This window comes from Strix uralensis, chromosome 11, assembly GCF_047716275.1.
Source record: "Strix uralensis isolate ZFMK-TIS-50842 chromosome 11, bStrUra1, whole genome shotgun sequence".
Lineage (NCBI taxonomy): Eukaryota > Metazoa > Chordata > Aves > Strigiformes > Strigidae > Strix > Strix uralensis.
In genome coordinates this window covers 11331046-11349435 of record NC_133982.1, presented here as the reverse complement: position 1 = coordinate 11349435, position 18390 = coordinate 11331046, and the positions used below count along the sequence as shown (strand labels likewise).

General features: G+C 42.9%; 1 protein-coding gene across 3 annotated transcripts in view; it reads left to right on the top strand.

Annotated features, from left to right (window-relative positions):
* The first annotated feature begins 1367 nt into the window (after positions 1–1367).
* The window catches only part of PIAS1 (protein inhibitor of activated STAT 1), a 64856-nt gene continuing 47833 nt past the window's right edge, over positions 1368–18390 (top strand). For 2 of the 3 annotated variants that reach the window (XM_074880937.1, XM_074880935.1), the window contains exon 1: positions 2004–2327. In XM_074880937.1, coding sequence (XP_074737038.1) covers positions 2241–2327 — 87 coding nt within the window. In that variant the 5' untranslated portion in view covers positions 2004–2240. Of the gene's footprint in view, positions 1494–2003; positions 2328–18390 lie in introns of those variants that run through there. The other variant, XM_074880934.1, reaches the window with a different exon arrangement.

The following is an 18390-nucleotide window of genomic DNA, read 5'->3' as shown; positions in this document are numbered from 1 at the left end:
TACCTACTAGAAAGATACTTGGTACCACCATCACATTCTTCCCTCAGTGGAAGCTACCTAATTTTAAATTGTGGCTAACTATTCAGGTCATATGGGAGACATAAATTATAATTCAGTAATAATCATGAGTGGTAATCTTTTTACTGCTGATTCCCTGTGTGGCCTCAAGCATGCTTTCTTTAATCTGTAGAGTGGAGCCATTAATGCTTTTTTTGTCTTGCAATGCAGATAATATAAGTGCTTTCTGATCGTATGATGATGAATTTTATAGCAGCTATGGAAAAATAGCAAATTTTGTATCTCTCTCTCTCTTAAAAGGATGTAGAATATGGGCCATGTTCAACAAATTTTTTCTGTCTTATGCACTAAGGCAAAGGCCAAGGGGAGAAAGTGTCACGTCAATCTGTAATTATAGAGTTACACGCAGGTAAAAGGAAGTTGAATCAAGCTAAGGTGTGCGATTTACACGCTAGTATTTAAGCTAATCAACTTCACAACTGATGCAGTCATCTTGCCGGGTAGCATTTTTGGTATATATTTTTCCCCTCTGCATTATCTGGTCTGCTGTTGCAAGAACCTGCATTTCACTCAAAAATTATACGCCACAGGCAAATTTGGATCTACAAGCTCTGCTCTGATTCTGTAGGCCTTCCTAAAAAACATTTGTATTGCTTTTTCCTAAGTAAGAGGAAAACCCGGGCAAGCTCACGTTGATTCCCTGAACTTCCTCTGCAGTAGCTCAGGGAAGTAAAACTTTATCAATTTTCTGCTTTGTACATATCAGGAGCCGGGGGACGGCTGAGGGCAGGACGCTCGCCCAGCCGCCGCGGCCCAGCAGAGCGGCTCGGCCGGAGCCGGGCACCCACCCTCGGCCTCGGCGGAGCCCGGCCAGCCCGCCGGCAGAGCGCAGCAGCCCGGCGCCCGCGGAGGGTCCCCAGCCGCGCTGCTTCACTCCTAAAGCGCTTAAAGCTGCGGATTAAGTAGCGGGAAGTCGCAAATTCCAATTTTAATCAACTTATTACTACAGGAATGCGCCTCCACCTCTTGCCTCTGGTGATGTTATCCGAGAGGGCCCCCGGCACGGCCGAGGAGAGCCGGGGCGCGGGCACTCTCCGCACCCGGCCGCGAGAGCGCTGCCCGCTCTCCCCTCAGCGCCCCGTTCCCCTCGCGGAGCGACCAGCGGGCAAGGCGGCACCGAGGGGGCCGCGCTGTTAAGAGGAGGGGGGGGAAGAAACTTTCCAAGCAGGGCGGCGGCGACACGCTGCCCCCCACCCCAGGGCAGCCCGGAGAACCCCCGCTGAAAGCCCGGCGCTGCCTGGAACCCTGCGGGCCGCCCCCCGCCCGGCGGAGCGCAGAGGAGGGACAAAATGGCGCCGCGATTCAAACGCTGCGCGCTGCGTGCCGGCGGGGGGGCGGCGGGGGGGCGGTGTCCCGGCGGGGTTCACTGCGCCTGCGCCCGGAGTTGCAAGATGGCGGACAGTGCGGAACTAAAGGTAAAGCGCAGCTTCAATTCCCTTCGCGATGCCCCTCGCTGCCGCGCTCGGGGCCGCCGGGGTTGTGCTTCCCCCCCGCGCCGGGGGCGAACCGAGCCGCTGCCGGCGCCTCGCCGCGCCCCGCCCGCGCTGTGCCTCGCCGGGGTGGCTGCGGCGGCGCCCCGCCGGCAGCGGGGGCTGAGGGACGGAGCGGGGCGGGGAGCGGAGCTGTCCTCTCCTCGCCTCCCGCCCGCCCGCTCTCCGCCGGGCAGCCACGCCGGGCGGCAGCGGGGACGGGCGGGGAGGGGGCTCCCCTCAGCGCCGGCGGAGGGGGCGGTTCGGCTCGGGCCGGGCCGGCGCAGGGGGGGAGGGCGGCGGCGACGGCCGGGGGGAGCCCCCCGGGGAGTTACCGGCGCTGGGCAGCGCGGCTCGGCCGCCCCCGAGGCGGGGGACGGTTCCCCGGGCTACCCGCAAAGTTTCCAGGGGACTCCGCCAGCGGCGCCGGGCGGGGAGGGAGCCCTGAGGATCGGCTCTGCCCGCCGTTGACAGGCGGCCGGTTCCTAACGACCGGGGTGGGGGGACACATACACACACCGCCGGGGGAGCCCCGGTTGCCTCGCCCCGCTCCCACCCCGGTAAATAAAGGACGTCACAAGCAGATGTTGAGGAGTTCAGAGACGCGGAGCTTGCGGCTGTCCCTGTCATCCTGCGAAACGCATCGAAACCTGGTGCTCTGGAGCACCCTCGAGCGAAGTTACAGCTCCCTGAATGGGTGAAGCTGGGCGGGGAGGGGGTCGGTGGGACTCTGCCCGGCATGGAGGAGAGGGAGCAGCTCCGCGTAGCGAGTCCCTTCAGGTATTTTAAGGAATAGTAGTGGTGGAATAGTGGGTGGTGGGGTATCCACACCGTGCACCAATAAAAAAAAAAAAATCCAACAAAAAAGATCCCCCTCAAACTTTCCAGTCGCTTTGGCAAGGTGTGTGGGGGTGCAGGCTCTGCCTTGCACACCTGACAGTGTATTTAGAAGTTGGAGAATTTCATTGCAGTTGTCATAGGGTTGTTATTCATCAGGATGGCTTCTGTCTCCTACTTTAAAGTTAAAGACACAAATCAGAAGTATATTAAATGTGTAACATAAACTACAGAATATGTAAAATATGTCTAGGGAAATATTTTGTCTTTCCCTAGAGTTTTGGTATGTTTCATTTTTCTGTGTATCAAAGATTTCATGTGATTTATTTTTAGATGCTTAAAGAGCTGTCAGGATATAAAGAAGTATAAAATCTTTTGCATGTTCCAACTTTTGGGGGTCTCTGCCAGGTCAGGACAAATAGATCCTCCTTTAAATCCCTTTGGTTTTTTGGGTATCTTGCAGAGCATATTGGTCGAGCTATGTTGTCCCCAAGCCTTTTTTTTTTTTTTTTCCCAAATAGTGCTTCTCACATAATTAGATAAAGGGTTGAGATGTGATTCCAGTGTTAAACTTCTGTTAATCTTAGCGTGGCAAATAGTGCGTTTTGGTAACTGACTCGAAGGATTTTTGGTGTGCAGTAGCCGGCTTGGGTTTCTGTGGTGCCTTTATAAGCAAGACTGACTCAAATGAAGTTAAAAGAAATGAGAGCTAGGGAATAAAGTTGGGGGCTTTTTTGATGTGTGTTAAGATGGCAGGATGGTGGTCAAGGGACAGTGCTTCTGAAAGGTGTGATTTTACTATGAAAATTGACAATTTATTGATCTTGGGAGCTTTGAAACCTGAACCTCCTCCTCTTGTCCATGGCAGAGCCCCCGGGCTCTGGGTACGTATCCACATGTTGGAGTGCCGTTGGTCTGTGAGAGAGTAGCGTAGAGGCCTCTCCTTTTCTCTGCAGCTTTACAAGGTGGAGCTTTCATCAAGTGTATTTGTGTCTGCTTGTCATCCTGGACTTCTTTATTGATCCCTTTCTGAAACCTGCTTCTTGAGAACCAGTAGAGAGAAATTATGATTTACTTTTTTTTTTTTTTTCTAAAGTACTGTTGCTCCCTCAGGGATCAGAAGGGTAAATGCCAAACTGACTAGTTTATTTTCAATTTCACTTTGCTGCTCAGGATGTGTAGTGGTACTTGCAAGCTGGGACTGTAGGATGGTAGCACTGCATTCTGTAAAAAGTTGTTGGATCTTTTTTTTGGTAGCTATGGGGGCTTGGCAGTTTACATAAGAAGAAAATAGTTACTTCATAAATTCATACTTTGAAGACTTTGGTACATTTATTTTTTTTTTTCTAGACTGTACAAGAGAAAAGAGGTGTGTGGGTGTGTCCTTTTCTGTCAGGAAGGAGAGGAGAAGACAAGGGGGCATGAAATTTCTGCTTAGAGTTGTAGCTGTCACATACCAGTTTTGCAGAAGTAGTACAGCTCGGTTATTAGGTACTGGATGAGGTGAGTGCTCCTTGGAAAAATGTGGCTAATGGAAAGCTGCTGCTATATCGTAGTTGGATGCAGTGGGTATTTTTAAGTAGCAGTACCTCCCTAGAAAATGTGCTTTTAAATTTTTTTTTTTTTTAAAGTTGAGAGGTAACCAAGGGAGGGTTTGTGATTAAGACTCTGCTATTTGAAGAATGAACAGTGAATTCCTTTCATTATTTTAATTTTCTTAGGTAAAATCTTTTCATGTTTCTCATCTGATTAATTAGCAAATGACATTGATTTCAGTTAGTGACCTTTAAAAACTAAAATCAAATGTAATAGTTGCACAGTAACTCACTTGCCTTGACAGATAAAGTTTGTCAGAAAAACTCAGTCAAGTTTCTAAAACTTTCTGGCCTTCCATGTAAAGAACCATGGGGTTACATATGGGTAATGCACACACATGTAAATTGGGGTATGTGATATGGCGGGTGGTATTGCCAAGTGCACAAAGTAAAATTAAAGTTTTTGCTTCCTCCAGAAGAACAGTGGTCATTCTTATTTGCCCTAATTTTGCACAGAGCTCTAAATCATGAAGTAGCATTTCCTGTAATGTATTTTCTTACCACGATTAAGAGTATTTCAGTCTCTTGGCCCATTTGAGAATGTTTGTCCTACTGGAAAAAAAAAAAAATCAGATAAGAGCAAACATCCTTTGCGGATCCCAGACTTGTAAGTTTACTGAATTCTCTGTTACTCTCGAAGGTTTGGATAAATTGAACCAGTATGTTTTCACTTCTATTGATGAAACAAGGTAACTGAAAAATCTGTTCTTCTGTGGATTACCTCCCTAACTCTATAGGCTGAGGCATTTGTGAATTTTCCTGATCTTAATTACTATTCCTGTATAATTGCATACAGACTCTAATTTATCTCAAGGTAAGCTATTTAAAGCTCTTTCTAATTGGAAGGAGTATACTTGAGTGATTAAATCTTTCCTTCAATATTTCTTACATCTCTTTAAATTGGTTATTAGATTGTTGTGATCTTTGCCTTCTACTCAGGTCTTTTGGAAATCATTACACAGTTTGCAATAATCAATTCAATTATACATGGATCAAAGAATGAAAAAGAAAAGCTTATGTTCTAGTATTGTCATTCTTGATACTGTCCTAAGAAGCTGGTTTCGAAAGCACATGCTGGGAGGTTTTCTCCTTTGTTCTCTCTCCTTTTAAGAAAGTGCCTTTGGGGATTGAAGAGATCCCTGGTGTGTTTCTTGTTAGACACAATTTATACTTTAAAAAAAAAAAAAGTGAGCCAAGAGTTTGCATGAAAATTCATAATAGCATTTCCACACAATGGTGATGAAAATAAACCATTTAAAAATATTCAGTTGGGAAATACCCCTCCCCTAAATACAGCGAAGCAGTTTTTTGAGGGGGAGAGGCTAGTAGCACGGCTTCCAGGTGGTGGTGGTAATAGTGACAAATGGATCTCTGGTATGGAAACGTGGTTGTGTTAAATTGCACCGACAGTGCTAATAAGTGTAAGCTACCTATTTCAGTGTTCAATTAGAATTTTACTCTTCTGTATTATGAGCTATTTTTGCTTAATCCTTTTATAAGTTGCTGGGGTTGTGCGTTTCTGTGATTAAAGTCAATATAATCCACTTTTCATTGTTATCTGAGTCCACGGATTACGTTATTTTCATGCCTGTAATTTGGTGTATGTCAGTATAATTGCATTTTTAACTGTATTTTGGTCTAGGTATCTTTTTTGAGCTTTTGGTCTTCCACACTGGAATTACAGATATCAGATGAATAAAATTGACAGCTGTGCATCACTGGTTAACTGTCAAAGCCCCAATCCATAACACTTCTTTATTGCCAATAAAAAGCAGATTGCATATTGTGTACATGTAAATATAGTGTCAGCACACCTCTAGTATAAATCTCTCTTGAATGTTAGGGGCCATCCTGGAAGTATTTGTAGGCCTACGCAAGTGAAATTCTTATTCCTTGCCACTTGTGAGAAGGAAGGAAGGTATAAGAACAAGTAGTTCATAGTAGTTATTTTTAATGGATTTACAGTTCATTTCTCTTTTGGTTATAAAGGTATTTAGAAATTACGGTTAAAAGGCTTAGAAGCTAAGAAGCGGGTAGAAGATGCATCTTATTTAGCTTTATTCTGTGAGGTAAGAGAAAAATGTTACCCTAGGGAGGGGAAGGGCTCAGGACTGCTTGGCCATTGATAAGACTGTTTATGGATCAGACACACAAGACAAATATTTAAAAGCATCCCATGAAGCAGGGTGTAGACAGTTAAGATATCTTCAGATACTGAAGTTATTTATAGGGATGTAGATGACGGGTATGGTTTATACTCCGACCTGCATTCATACAGAGCACAAAGATAAGTGCAGACCTGTCACTAATGTGTTTGGCACGGTGGATTTTAGTTCCTGTAATCCGTCCTCGTAGAAGTCAACATCTGATCATTTTTCTCTTTAGTGCCATTATAGTGAAAAACAAAGCAGAACTTGCAAACACTCAAGACTCGAGTGCTCCCCGTAATTGTTCTGAGATACCCCCAGCCCTCCGAGCCTCTGAGTGCCTAGCTGCTGCATTTCTCTGAAGCATCTCTCGTAATCCTTGTTGATTGTAGTAATGCTTATGAGTGAGTTCAGAGCTGAACCCCAGGATTAGTCAGCTGGTGGACTCCATCAACATGGCGTTCATTGGTCTCTGCTGAAACTATTGAATTTGAAGTAATAGTACTTTTCTTGCTATGAATCAATGTTTCGAAAGGATTACTTTGTGGGGCCTTGCCATCACTCAGTGTCCTGGAGGGTGTGTGGCTGGGAGATGGATTGGATCTCTTGCAGCTTTTCTCTTACATGGTGATACTGGTGTTTGGCCCTTTGCCTCCACAAGGAAAAAATTCTACCTACAAACCTTAAGTTGTCTCAGAATCGTCTGTTTTTGCTGCTGTGCTTCCAACTGTAGAAACTTTTGCTTTGATGAAAGATGTTACAGGTACCCTTCTAATGGAAGACTCTGCTTTATCACCCTCCATAAAAAGTAGTAAAAGCCCTCTGAAAGCCATGATTTCAGTGAAGAGTGCAAACATGGTTTTTTACATTAAAAACTTGTTGGTATATACCTGTGTGTCTATTGCAGTCCAGCTGCCTCAGCTTGTGCCCTCCCCTGTAAGTAGGAACTTCAGGTCTGGTTAACACACAAATGTGCTTGCAAGAATCACAGAGAAATGTTTGTCCTGTTCTTAAAGGGGGAGAAAAGGGGAAATGTATTGTTTGAGTAGCTGCTGTGACACATGCTTGGGCAGCTCAATTTTGGAATCCTCTTGATCAAGCTCGAGTATTGATTGTTTCATGGCTCTGTCACTATTCCAGCTCTCTGTAGCCCAATAAATGCTAGGAGTGTTGGTTTGGGCTTTTAAAAATGAACACGATTGGATTTTATGATGCAAAAATTGCATGCAGTACCTTCATTGGTAGTCTGTTCATGAAAATAAATGCCTTTCTTAAAAGTAGATTGTTGTGCTAGTTGAAGGGGGGGGGGCATGAGGAGAACAGCTCCAGTAGCTTACAAAAGAGTGCTTATTTCTGTAATTTTACTCAATGCTATCAAAGCGATTTTGAACAGCTAGTCACTGCTGTAAAATGTGGCTGTTTCAAAGTAAATTAGAAGCTCTGGGGCTACAACAAAAAGTAGAAGATGTTAAACCTTTGAAAATGAGAATATATGGAGTTGAGGATGGGAGATATTAGATTATCTAGCCTTGTTCTGATCTTCCAAATTTTCAATAGCAGCCGGAACCAAATTAAACCAGGTAACATTATATTATTGTTTTCTGTGTCCTGTGGTACAGACCTTTCTATTGTCATTTCTTTTCTTATTGTTTTGCTGAGACTCCTATGTCTGTTGCAGCTGTATTGATCCAGGAGTTTGTCAGCAATTTGCTTAATCTTATTCTCCCGTTGGGATTAAGGATGGCTGTAGATGTACTGCTATGCCTCCGCTGGTATATTCTGTCCCTGAGCATATACTGGAGGCATACCAGAGCACTCTGTAAACAAGCATGTTCCAAGACTAGGGGAGAGTAGGGATTAGCAGAAGGTTGGTATTAGGGGGCTTGTCTAGAATATGTGAAACAAAAATGAAAAGCTAGTATACAGTTAGACCAAAGGTCAACCTAAGATTGACCTTTATGTCTATAGGTGATGATATACAAGAGATTTATATAGGAAGTGGCATGATATTTAACAGAGAAGGAGCTTTTTAAAGCCATTGCTTGGTAATGCAACAAGGCTCTGCAGCAAAGCAAAGACTCTGTGAGTATGCTAAAGTTTATTTAGCATGGAGGACAGAAAGATAAGTGTTATTCACTCTGTGCATCACTGAAGATTGCTCTGTAGTGAACTTCCCTTGTTGTGTTTAGGAAATGGTAATGAGCTTTCTGGATACATGCTAATAAACATGTATGAGTTCTGCCTCCTCTCTGCTTCTGCCAGGACTGTATGGGCTGTAGGTAATGCTTCAGTTGCCAGTTTCCATCCTGTTTTCCACGTCTAACAGCAGGAGACAGTAAGAAAGGGAGAGTTTCAATCTCTACCCTGCTTTGGGGCTGATACACAGCCAACAGCTTCTCCAGAATAGTAAGCTGTGAAGCATCACTTTATCACTGTAGATACTTTCTTCTCTATTCATTGCATGTTTATAGTTTATACTGAATGCTTTTTCCCCAGTTTTCAGCCCAGATACAATTTGTCATGCTAAATTCTTCAAACCGAGAGTTCAGTAGGACTCTCCTGTTAGCTTTTCTTGGTGTTATTTTCAGTTTGACACCTAGTTGCTCCCTTCATCCTGACCACAGATCATTTGGTAATTTTAGTTGGAAGGGACCTAGGGGAATCTCCAGTCCAACCTTCTGCTCAAAGCAGGATCAGCTATGAGGTCAGAACAGGTTATTCAGGACTTTATCCAGTCTGGTCTTTAAAACCTCCAAGGATGAAGACTGCACAACCTTTGTGGGTGTCGTGGTTTGAACTTGGCCAGCAGCCAGACACCACGCAGCCGCTCGCTCACCCTCCCCCTGCCTGGGGGATGGGGAAGAATTGGAGGGGTAAAGGGAGACTTGTGGGTTGAGTTAGAAACAGTTTAATGTTTGTAATAAAAAAATAACAGAAAGTACAAATGGGTAATGCACGATGCGGCTGCTCGTCACCCGCCAACTGATACCCAGCCCGTTCCTGACTAGTGATCCAGAACTACCAAGATCCTGCAGTCTCAATCCTGGAAGCAAGAGAGAACCCCCCTCCTTCCCGGCCACCCCTCCTTTATATACTGAGCATGATGTTACATGATCTGGAATATTCTATTGGCCAATTTGGGTCTGGTGCTCTGGTCATACTCCCTCCCAGCTTCTTGTACACCTGCACACAGGCAGGACATGGGGAGTTGGAGAGTCCTTGATCTCGTAGCAACAACTGAAAACATCAGTGTATTATCAGCATTCTTCTCATACCAAATCCCATACTGAATCCAAAACACAGCACTATTCTAGCTACTAAGAAGAAGAATTAACTCTATCCCAGACGAAACCAGGACAGTGGGTAATCTCTTCCACTGCTTAAGTATTCTCATGGTGAAAACAGTTTTGTTTTGTTTTGGTTTTTTTTATATCCAGCCTGAACCTCTTATTTCAGCTTGTGCCTATTGTCTCACATCCTTCTGCTGTGTACTTCTGTGATGATCATGGCTGTGTTTTCTTGATGACCTCCTTTACGTGTTGGAAGGTTGCCGTTTGGGTCCTCTAAAGCTGCCTCTTCACCAGGCTGAATAATACCTGTTCCCTCAGCCTCTTGCCAGATCATCTTGCGGTACCTCGCGTCTTTGACAATAACACACCAGCACCTTGTTTGGGGATGGGATTTGGGCAGATGATTCCATGCCACAAATGTAGTTCTTGAGGATTATTTACTCCTGTGGATTTCTGTTAGTGGAGATGTATTACGAAATCCATACCATCCTCAGAAATGTGCAAAAGTAGTTCCTGATACCAGGTATCCTGATACCGATATCACTGGAAAAGGTGGAGGTTAGATTAGATTTCAAAAGCAGTGAATGTTCTGAGGGGAGGTTATGAGAGATGACAGGCAGTAGGTAGCATCCCTTCACCAGGAGGCTTCACAGGACTCTTGTCTGTTTTGAAAGTTGGTATACCAAGCTCTCCCACTCTTTCCTCCCCTCCCATTAAATACACGGTTATAAAGCAGATGGGAAACTGAGATCAGTCTCCTTACTGCTCGGTTGCAGCATTGCCTTCACTTCCTGAAGATGTGTCCTTTGTGGCCACAGCCATTCGAGTGTGCAAACATATGTGATAAATGTTCTCAGAAATTTGTGTTGGGCCAGAGTTAAGTCATAATCTTGAGGCAGAACTGAGCTTAGAGACCCGTTTTTTTTAAGACAGGTTTATACTAGGAAAAAAACTCTTCCAAAGAGATGACAAAGTATAAAACTACAGAGCACTTGAGGAACACCAGAATTTTATGTTGAAGCTGTAGTGGTTTGTATTCGTGGTGGTTCTTCCAGTGCGCACGTACTCAAGCTGCCAGCTGGAATTGTGGCTTTACCTTTGCGTACTGTACAACTCGCTGCTGAGCAGCTGTAGGATCTGTCATCTGCAACATTTTCAGGGGGTGTGGTTTGCAGTAGGGTGCCTTAAGTCCATCAGATTTCAGCCTTGACCCTCTTGACCATGTATTTGCTCGGTGCTACTCCTCTGTTCTTGAGGCTCACAAAGGGGAGCAGATTCGCAGCTGAGCCAAAAGGCAGAGTTTAGCAAAATAATTTATCCCTAGTTGTTTCTGGGATTAAAATTGGCTCTACGTATCTCCGCAGAACAACTGGTAGTTCTGAGAGTCACTTTGTTGGCCTAGTCTAATCTTGGTTGTTATGCATATCTGTGGTCTGATCGGTTTAGCAGTCTATGTGAGGATCTTCCAGCTTTGTTTGGCGTGTGGCAGTGCCAGGGTCCTCCTGAGAAAGTGGATCTTCCTTCTTAAGAGCATCTCGGCTTTTTTGCTGTCAGCTTGCTTTTGCTGTCCAGCCACACGAAGACATTTACTGTCCCTTAAAGTGGGACAATCTGTTGAGAATCGATCAGAGCTGAAACTTCTCACTTACCTTCATTTACAGTCTTCTGCAAGATGTTCCTCCTGCCCTCTTTGAGCAGGGTCTGAACTCAGTAAGGCTGCTCTGTTCAGCTTTTCAAATGAAAACATGATTAGTTCATATTCAAAATAGAATATAGGATGGAAATAGTGGTGAACATAGTTTTGCTTGGCAATTTAACATAGGTGCAGCTCACTGTTATTTATTTCTTTAAAAAGCAGATATAAGCAGAGGCCAAATACAATAGGGACAGTGTGCTTGATTCAGGTAAAATCTGTAATCTGAGCCGCAGGAGTGTGTTGTAAAAAGTTGTGTGGATCAGAATGTTTTCTGATACGTTCATTCCTCATATTGTTTCTTGAGACTCCCTTGACAAAATGATCTCACTTTTGTGCAGATGTTGTATCTTGTTTCCCTGGTGCAAAATAAGAGTCTTTGAAACAGTCCAAGTATTTGTGTAGATTTTCATCTTATTGAAAAATCTGTTAGAGACAGCTCTGCTCAGGCTATATATGGAGTTGTTAGTGCACCTATAAATATATTGCACCAAAATGAAAAATGTGGAAGCTTCAGCAGCGGTACAGAAACAAAGCTGTTCTTTTTTGTAGTTCCGTGTTGATTTAGCAGTATCTTGTCAGTGAATCTGCTGAGGCCACTTGATGGCAGGGCTTCAAATTTTTTTAATCAAGTATCAGAACTGTTGTCGGTTTGAATTACAAGTATTTTAGATAATATTTTTCTAAAGGGTGTACACCCAGGTTTTCATTCAGTTAATTTCCACTTTTACCTCTTTGGTGTTAAAATTTGACTCAGTTGAGAAGTAATATTTTTATTAGAGGCTTTTGACAATGGTGCTTGGGTGTCTGGCTAAAAATAAATGTGTTATAAACTGAATATTAAGAATGTTAAAGTAGCTGTACTGGTTCAGACCAAGGGTCTGTCTGGCCCGGTATTGTCTCCTACAGCTTCTGAAAGTAAGCGTGAAGGGAAAAGAAACGAGGACAAAGTATGAGAAGTAACTGTCACCTCCCTGCAATATTCTCCTGGTCTCCAGCTATTTTCAACTCAGTCCTCTGAACCCGATGGGGGCTACTGGCTGGACAAGCTATAATAAATCTATTTTCCAAGTGCCTGTCTGGGTTCCTCGTGAACCTATATAAACTTCTTTCATTCACAGTCTTTTGGTAGGGATTTTTGTTGTTCTGCTTGCTGCGTGAGGACCCTTCTCATTTTGTTTTGAACCAGGTTCCAACCAGCTTGGTCCCCATGTCACTATATTGTGTCATGAAAGAGAGTGGGCAGTGGATCCCTGTCCACTCTCCTTGTGCTGTTCAAGGCTTTCTAGATTGCTATCGTATCTGTTCCCATGTTCTCTATTTTTTTAGGTTGAAAAGTCTTAGCTTTTGCTATTTCTTAATTAGGGAAGTCATGCTGGACTTCTGTCATCCTTCTGTGAACATTTCCACTTATAATGTATTTTTTTATTTAGGGTGAGACTACAAAAACCACCTGCACTTAGAGATCTGGGTGAACCAGAGATTTATGTAGTATATAATGATTTCTCATCTGCTCTCTGTTCCCTTTCTAATGATTTCTGACAATGATTTGTGTGTTTGACTGCTACTGAGCTGATGTTTTCATATGTCTGTTTATCTTGGGCCCAGGAGCTTGCTCTAGTGTGGTAAAGGTCAGCCCAGAGCCCATCACTTTACATGTAAAGCTAGGTCTGTCTGGTCTGCTTTTCCCCATAGGGCATCACTTTACATTTATGTACATTGAATTGCTCTGTCACTGAGGTCTTTCAGTGATTCTTCAGTTTGCCTTCATACTTACAACCACATCATATCATCAGCAACTCTGTCACCCCACTGATCACTTAATTTTCTAGGTTGTTAATGAATACGTTAAGCTACATGTGCCAGCGTAGGCCCTTGTAGAACTCCACGCATGACCTTCCTCTATTGTTTGGTCTTGGAACAGCTTGGACACTTTGGTAATGGAAGAACTATGAATAGCAAGCTAAGGATCTATGGCCAGTTTTTTTAAAAATGATTAATGCTGTAAGAATACCCAGCTTGTGTGTGCAGACTGGATTTTCATAGTTTCCTTTGACCTGTACTATTCTGTTGTTTTTAAACATATGTAGAACTCTGAGGTCGTGCCAAGCTGTTTTAAGGGGAAGCAGAGATGTGTTGAAACTTGTTTCCTATGTTCAGTTAACTAGAAAAGTTTTTTAAAAATGTGCCTTTGTTTTTCAGAGTACATTCACATAGCTTAGTAAAGGGCTTGAACTAAATATTAGTTGATTAACTGCATTGACTCCTTCGTTCTTTGGGCCTGTGCGCGACTAATGTCTTGATGCCTCTATTTTTATTTTTTCCCCAAAACTAGACTGTCCTTTGCTTTTGACATAGAGACTGAGCAACGTTGTGAAGTAATACGATGCTTGCAGCATCCTTACCTGGAAGTAGAAGCTCTGTGTTATCTAGTGAGTGTATCGGGAGGCAAAAGGGTGAAGACAGTGCTAAAATGCTAGGCTGAAACCCGAAAAATGCTTAGTTTTGTCATGAGATCCAAAATAATCTTGCCCCCCCCCCCCCCCCCCCCCCGCCCCCACGCCTTTGGCCCCTATATGTAAAAAGGGACAGGCAGAGTATAAATTCATGAACATGTGAGAGTCATTTAAATGACATTAATGAGCTGCAAAAGGCTTGTATATATGCAAATTCCTGTTCAGAGTGGGATTTGGATGAGTGCGGTGAATGAGGTGGGGCAACAGTTTGGTCAGTAAAGATGAAAAGGAGCAGTGACTGGAGCAGCATCCTCCCTCTGCCCTGCGAGTGGGGTGGGAGTTCGGGGGCAGGCAGCTCACCACAGGGTGGGAAAAGTAAGGAAGTGTTTGTATCTGCAGTCAGTACTGCAGAAACACTGCACATTTTCTATTTTCACTTGGTCAGGATTTCCATGGAAGTTTTAACTTTGCTATCAAAGTTTTCTTAGGCAGCAATTCCAATTCTGGTTGTTCTTGTGGCTGAAGCCAAGTTAAATGCAGTATCGGTTTTGGAGTTTACTTGCAGTAGTTTTCATGTATTTTAAATCATAGGTGTGGCTGAAACTTGGCTTATAAAAACCTTCATTCCATCAAGCAGTTTGTTTCCATGCAGGGCAGGGGTTATTGTGTGAATAGATTAATTGAATTCAATCTTACTTTGATTGTAAGAAAAATACAGTGCTTGAAGGATGAGGTGGCGGGGAGGGGGACAGTGTGTCAGATTGATGGCATGGGGAAATGAAATATCCATCTTCCCGCTGAGCAAGTGGCCTTATATCTCTCCTTAACGTGCACTAGTGTGACTGTGAAAGAATGTTTCTATAGGCCTCATCTGTGCTATACGTGGGCCAGGAAAATATTGCACAGAGAATGCATTCTCAGTTTTCTAACGCAGCGTTGAATGTTTTGTCCTGGGATTAATCATTGTGAGCTAATGGGTTCTTAAGCACTGCATGCTTGTCTCTGAGCCTACAGGTAACACAATGCAGCTAATACATGTGAAAAAACAACTTTCTGGTGTGGACAGCACTGGAAAGTGGAAGGACAGAGTAGCCCAAATTCTGAGTGAGGGGTGAAGTAGGACTGTGGGCTGAGGATCAGCTTTGTCAGGAGTCTAGGCCTTGCCTAAGATGCATCTTCTCTGTCTCTGGCTGCATGTTGTCATTTGAAACTGTTTTCTTTATCCTCTTTTGAATGCTGAAGAAAAGCAGGAAGGTCTGCTTCCTCTCCTATTATTCCATCATCTTTTTGCATTTTTACATAGTGGGAAGAAACCAGTCGTTGTGGGTGATATGAAAAACTGAGCTTCCTGCTTTCCTTTTCTTTGTCCCCATGCCTCTTTTAGATGTCTTCCCCAGGATACGCATTCAGTGTTTGGCACCGCTGCTGCCCCATTGCTCTCTTTCCAAGCTGTGCTGGTACTTGGAATGAAATCAGTGTGATTCTTGACAGTCTTACTGATGCTTTAGTGTCGTGAGCAGCAGCCAAAGAAGTCATCCATGTCTCATTAACTTGACTGACCTAGGATCCTGAATCCGCCTCAGTGGGTACTAGGTTGAGTACAGACACAGTAAGATTTTTGAAATGGGAGATGAACTTCTCTGCCAGTATTTTCACCTGGGTTTGGACAAGTGACATAAGAGAAGGTTTTTTTCATCCAGCTACTGATTTCTTTTCTATAATAATAAATGTATTTTGGCACTTTAAAATTGATCTGTCTCAATATGTGATGTAAATACTAATTCTGTGTCATATGGTTGCATGCAATAAATAATTCAATTTTTAATGCATCTGTACAGTTAGGAATAAATTAGACTTTAGCGTACATTTAACTGCTCTATAAATAGTCAGACCTATAATTTGTGTTCCCTATTGTGCCATGACAGACAATAGCTCTTCAGAGTTTGAAAAACTGACTTTTCTTGAATTACTGGGTGGCCACATATGGTTCACACATAGTTTTCTTGCTAGCAGTTTGCTGTTACGTGGCTACTCTCTATTCTAGATACCTTGTTGAGAGAGAAAATGAGCTAGGATAAGACAAGAGTGATTTTACTAGGCAGTGGTCTGATCTGGTTGCATAGCCCTCTGTGTTCCTAGGACAGCCATGGGCAGTCGTATTCCCACACTGATGCCCTCTTCTCCTGTCCACCTCTGCCCATATTTCGGAGGTTTACAGTATGTATTTTGAAATTCTTTGCCTTTTTGGAATGACTGTAGGACCGGATATGTCATACATCTCGTTTGTAGTTCTTGATTCTCTTCTTTGACTTCTCCTTCAGTTCTGAAAAATACAGAATCTGAGGTTAGAAGGGACCTTCCAAGGTTGTCTTGCCTACTAGTTCCCTGCAAATCTGCTTATTTGGCTGTAGCTGCATGAAGAGCTGTCTGTAGTGATGCCCAAGTTCCTCTCCTGAACCATCAGCTGCATAATGAGAAAAACACATGAGAAATCTAGGTTTTCCTCCAGTTTGGACTACTTAGTGCTTAGTGACTTTGAATTGCATATGCAGTTATCTCTTAACTTGTTGAAAGTGGTCATGGACTGGAAGGGTCATGTAAATATGTGAATGCTACTTCCTGGACTTGATTTTAGGTGCCTAAAAACCTGAACTTGTTGGTTCACAGGTAGATGGTTCTATAAAATATAAAGGAGTGGTAATTCTCCTTAGACCAACTGATATGGTTGAAAAACATTTCAGATGTGCAAATTCTTTCTCTAAATATAATAAAAAGTTATTACTTTCCATCGAGCCTTGCCTCTCTTGCATCCTTTTGTTTATGGCCACTGCAATATTATTAGATAAAATATGGGAAGCAGGGAAGTGGCTCCTAGATAAACAGTGATGCTTAAACAAGAAAATATTTAATAGCTGAGGAACAGAGGAAGGACTATTAGTCCTGTTTCGGTCTCCAGCAAACATCTAGGACAAGTTTTTTTCTAGGAAGGACTAGGGCTAAGCAGAGTGAAAAGAACTTCGTTCATCATCCCTGTTTTGTAATGACGGCGTTGTTTCGGAAATAAGTAGAGGAAGGACAAGAGAATGGGTGTCTCCTTGTGAAAGAGGATGACTTAAGCAGAGAAAATGCTTCTCTTGCCTGCGCTGTATGAGGACTTAGAAAACTGCAGTAAAGGAATGATTTTTAAGAGCTTTGCTAGAACCTGCTTGAAATCAGTACTTCATCACAGTTGAGGCCAATTTATGATGATCTGTGCTGTGAGAACTTTGATGTATGGAACTTGGGGCTTCCCTGGGTTTCATGCTGTGTTAGGCAGTCTCCGCAGAACTAGTGAGAAGATTGATACTTCATTTGTGTGGCGCCTCTTAGCTGATACTCTGAGGAACAGTAACGTAAAAGGAAAATTTCTTAGTATTGTTCAAGCTTTTAATTCATCTTGATGACTTAATGCTGTATGGCTACTTAAAAAGAAGTATCTAGTTTGGTTTCCATAGGTAATTTCTATATATGAATTTGAAGACCTTATGAAATTTTGTGCAGAATGACTAGCGCTTTTTTTAAAAAGAAGACTAGATGGATGCCAGTATGATTGCTTGATGGAATATTTGTTTCCAGCTTATTGACACAGTGGGAACTTTTGGCTCCATTGCTTATTTCTGTGATAGCAATTAAGACTAATTGTTAGTAATAATAAATTACTATTCTCAGTGGACCATTATTAGAAGGGAATAGAGTATTTGGCCAGGGTATTTCATAGGTATTTGTTGTCAGCAGATTTATTTCATTTGTGTTTTGTTTCTTCCTTTGAAAAGGGAAATTTTAAATGATAAATTATTGAGTATTTCTCATACCTGATGTTTTATCTGATCTCTTACTTTTCCTGTTCTTCTCTCTTCCTTCCACCTTTCCTTACCTCCCCAGTTCTTGTTCTAGATGTTATTAACTATTGTTGCAGTCTTTTGTGTATTCCCGTGGTTACAGATAAAAGCACTACCAGGCATTCTCATGCATCTTGTGAAATGGTGTATGAACAAGGTGCTCCTGGTACGTGGTACCACTGCCAAGGCCGATGGCAGCTGTGGCCCCGGCTCAGTTACGGCTGTTGCTGTCCTTAGCCCTGTGGACGGATCCTGCTCATGTGATGGAGCTCAGCGTCTCCGAATTGCTCTTTTTAGGTGTAATTCATAAGGCCTGGGAATACATTTCTCAGGACAGAACTTTGTGAGAACGGTTGCTTCAAAGTCTAAAAGAAAACACTAATTTTATCACGTGCCATTTTGGCTTTAATTTTTTTTTTTTTAAAGGGTGACTTGTGAACAGATAACTTCAGTTTTCTAGCTTTCCTTCTCTTGGGGCATTAACATAGCAATTGGCTACTTTTAAGGGAAATGAGATTCAGTTATGTACTGGCTTCAGCCTGCTCTTCAGTACTTTGCAAGTCAGTATTCAAATTTAATGTGATTGTTAATTAAAACTTTTTGAAATACCAGAATAGTAGTCAGTGATGACGTAGTCATCACACCCTAGAAAATGGGACAAATGAGGGGGGGAAAAGTCAATAGTTTATCTAGAAGTGTTTTGGCTATATTTGACTGTATAATGTCATATCCTGAAGTGTTACCTTATTTGAAGCTCATTAAATAGCAAAAGTTTGTTTATAGTGGACAATTAACTCTTCAGCACTGGATGATGACTTATGGCATGTGGTGAATAGATCACTTTGCGGTTCTGTAAGGTACAGAAATAAAAAGATTTTTTTACCAAAAAAATCATGGAGGAAAATATGTGTCTGTTAGGGCAAGAATTTGTTATAATCAAGTGATGC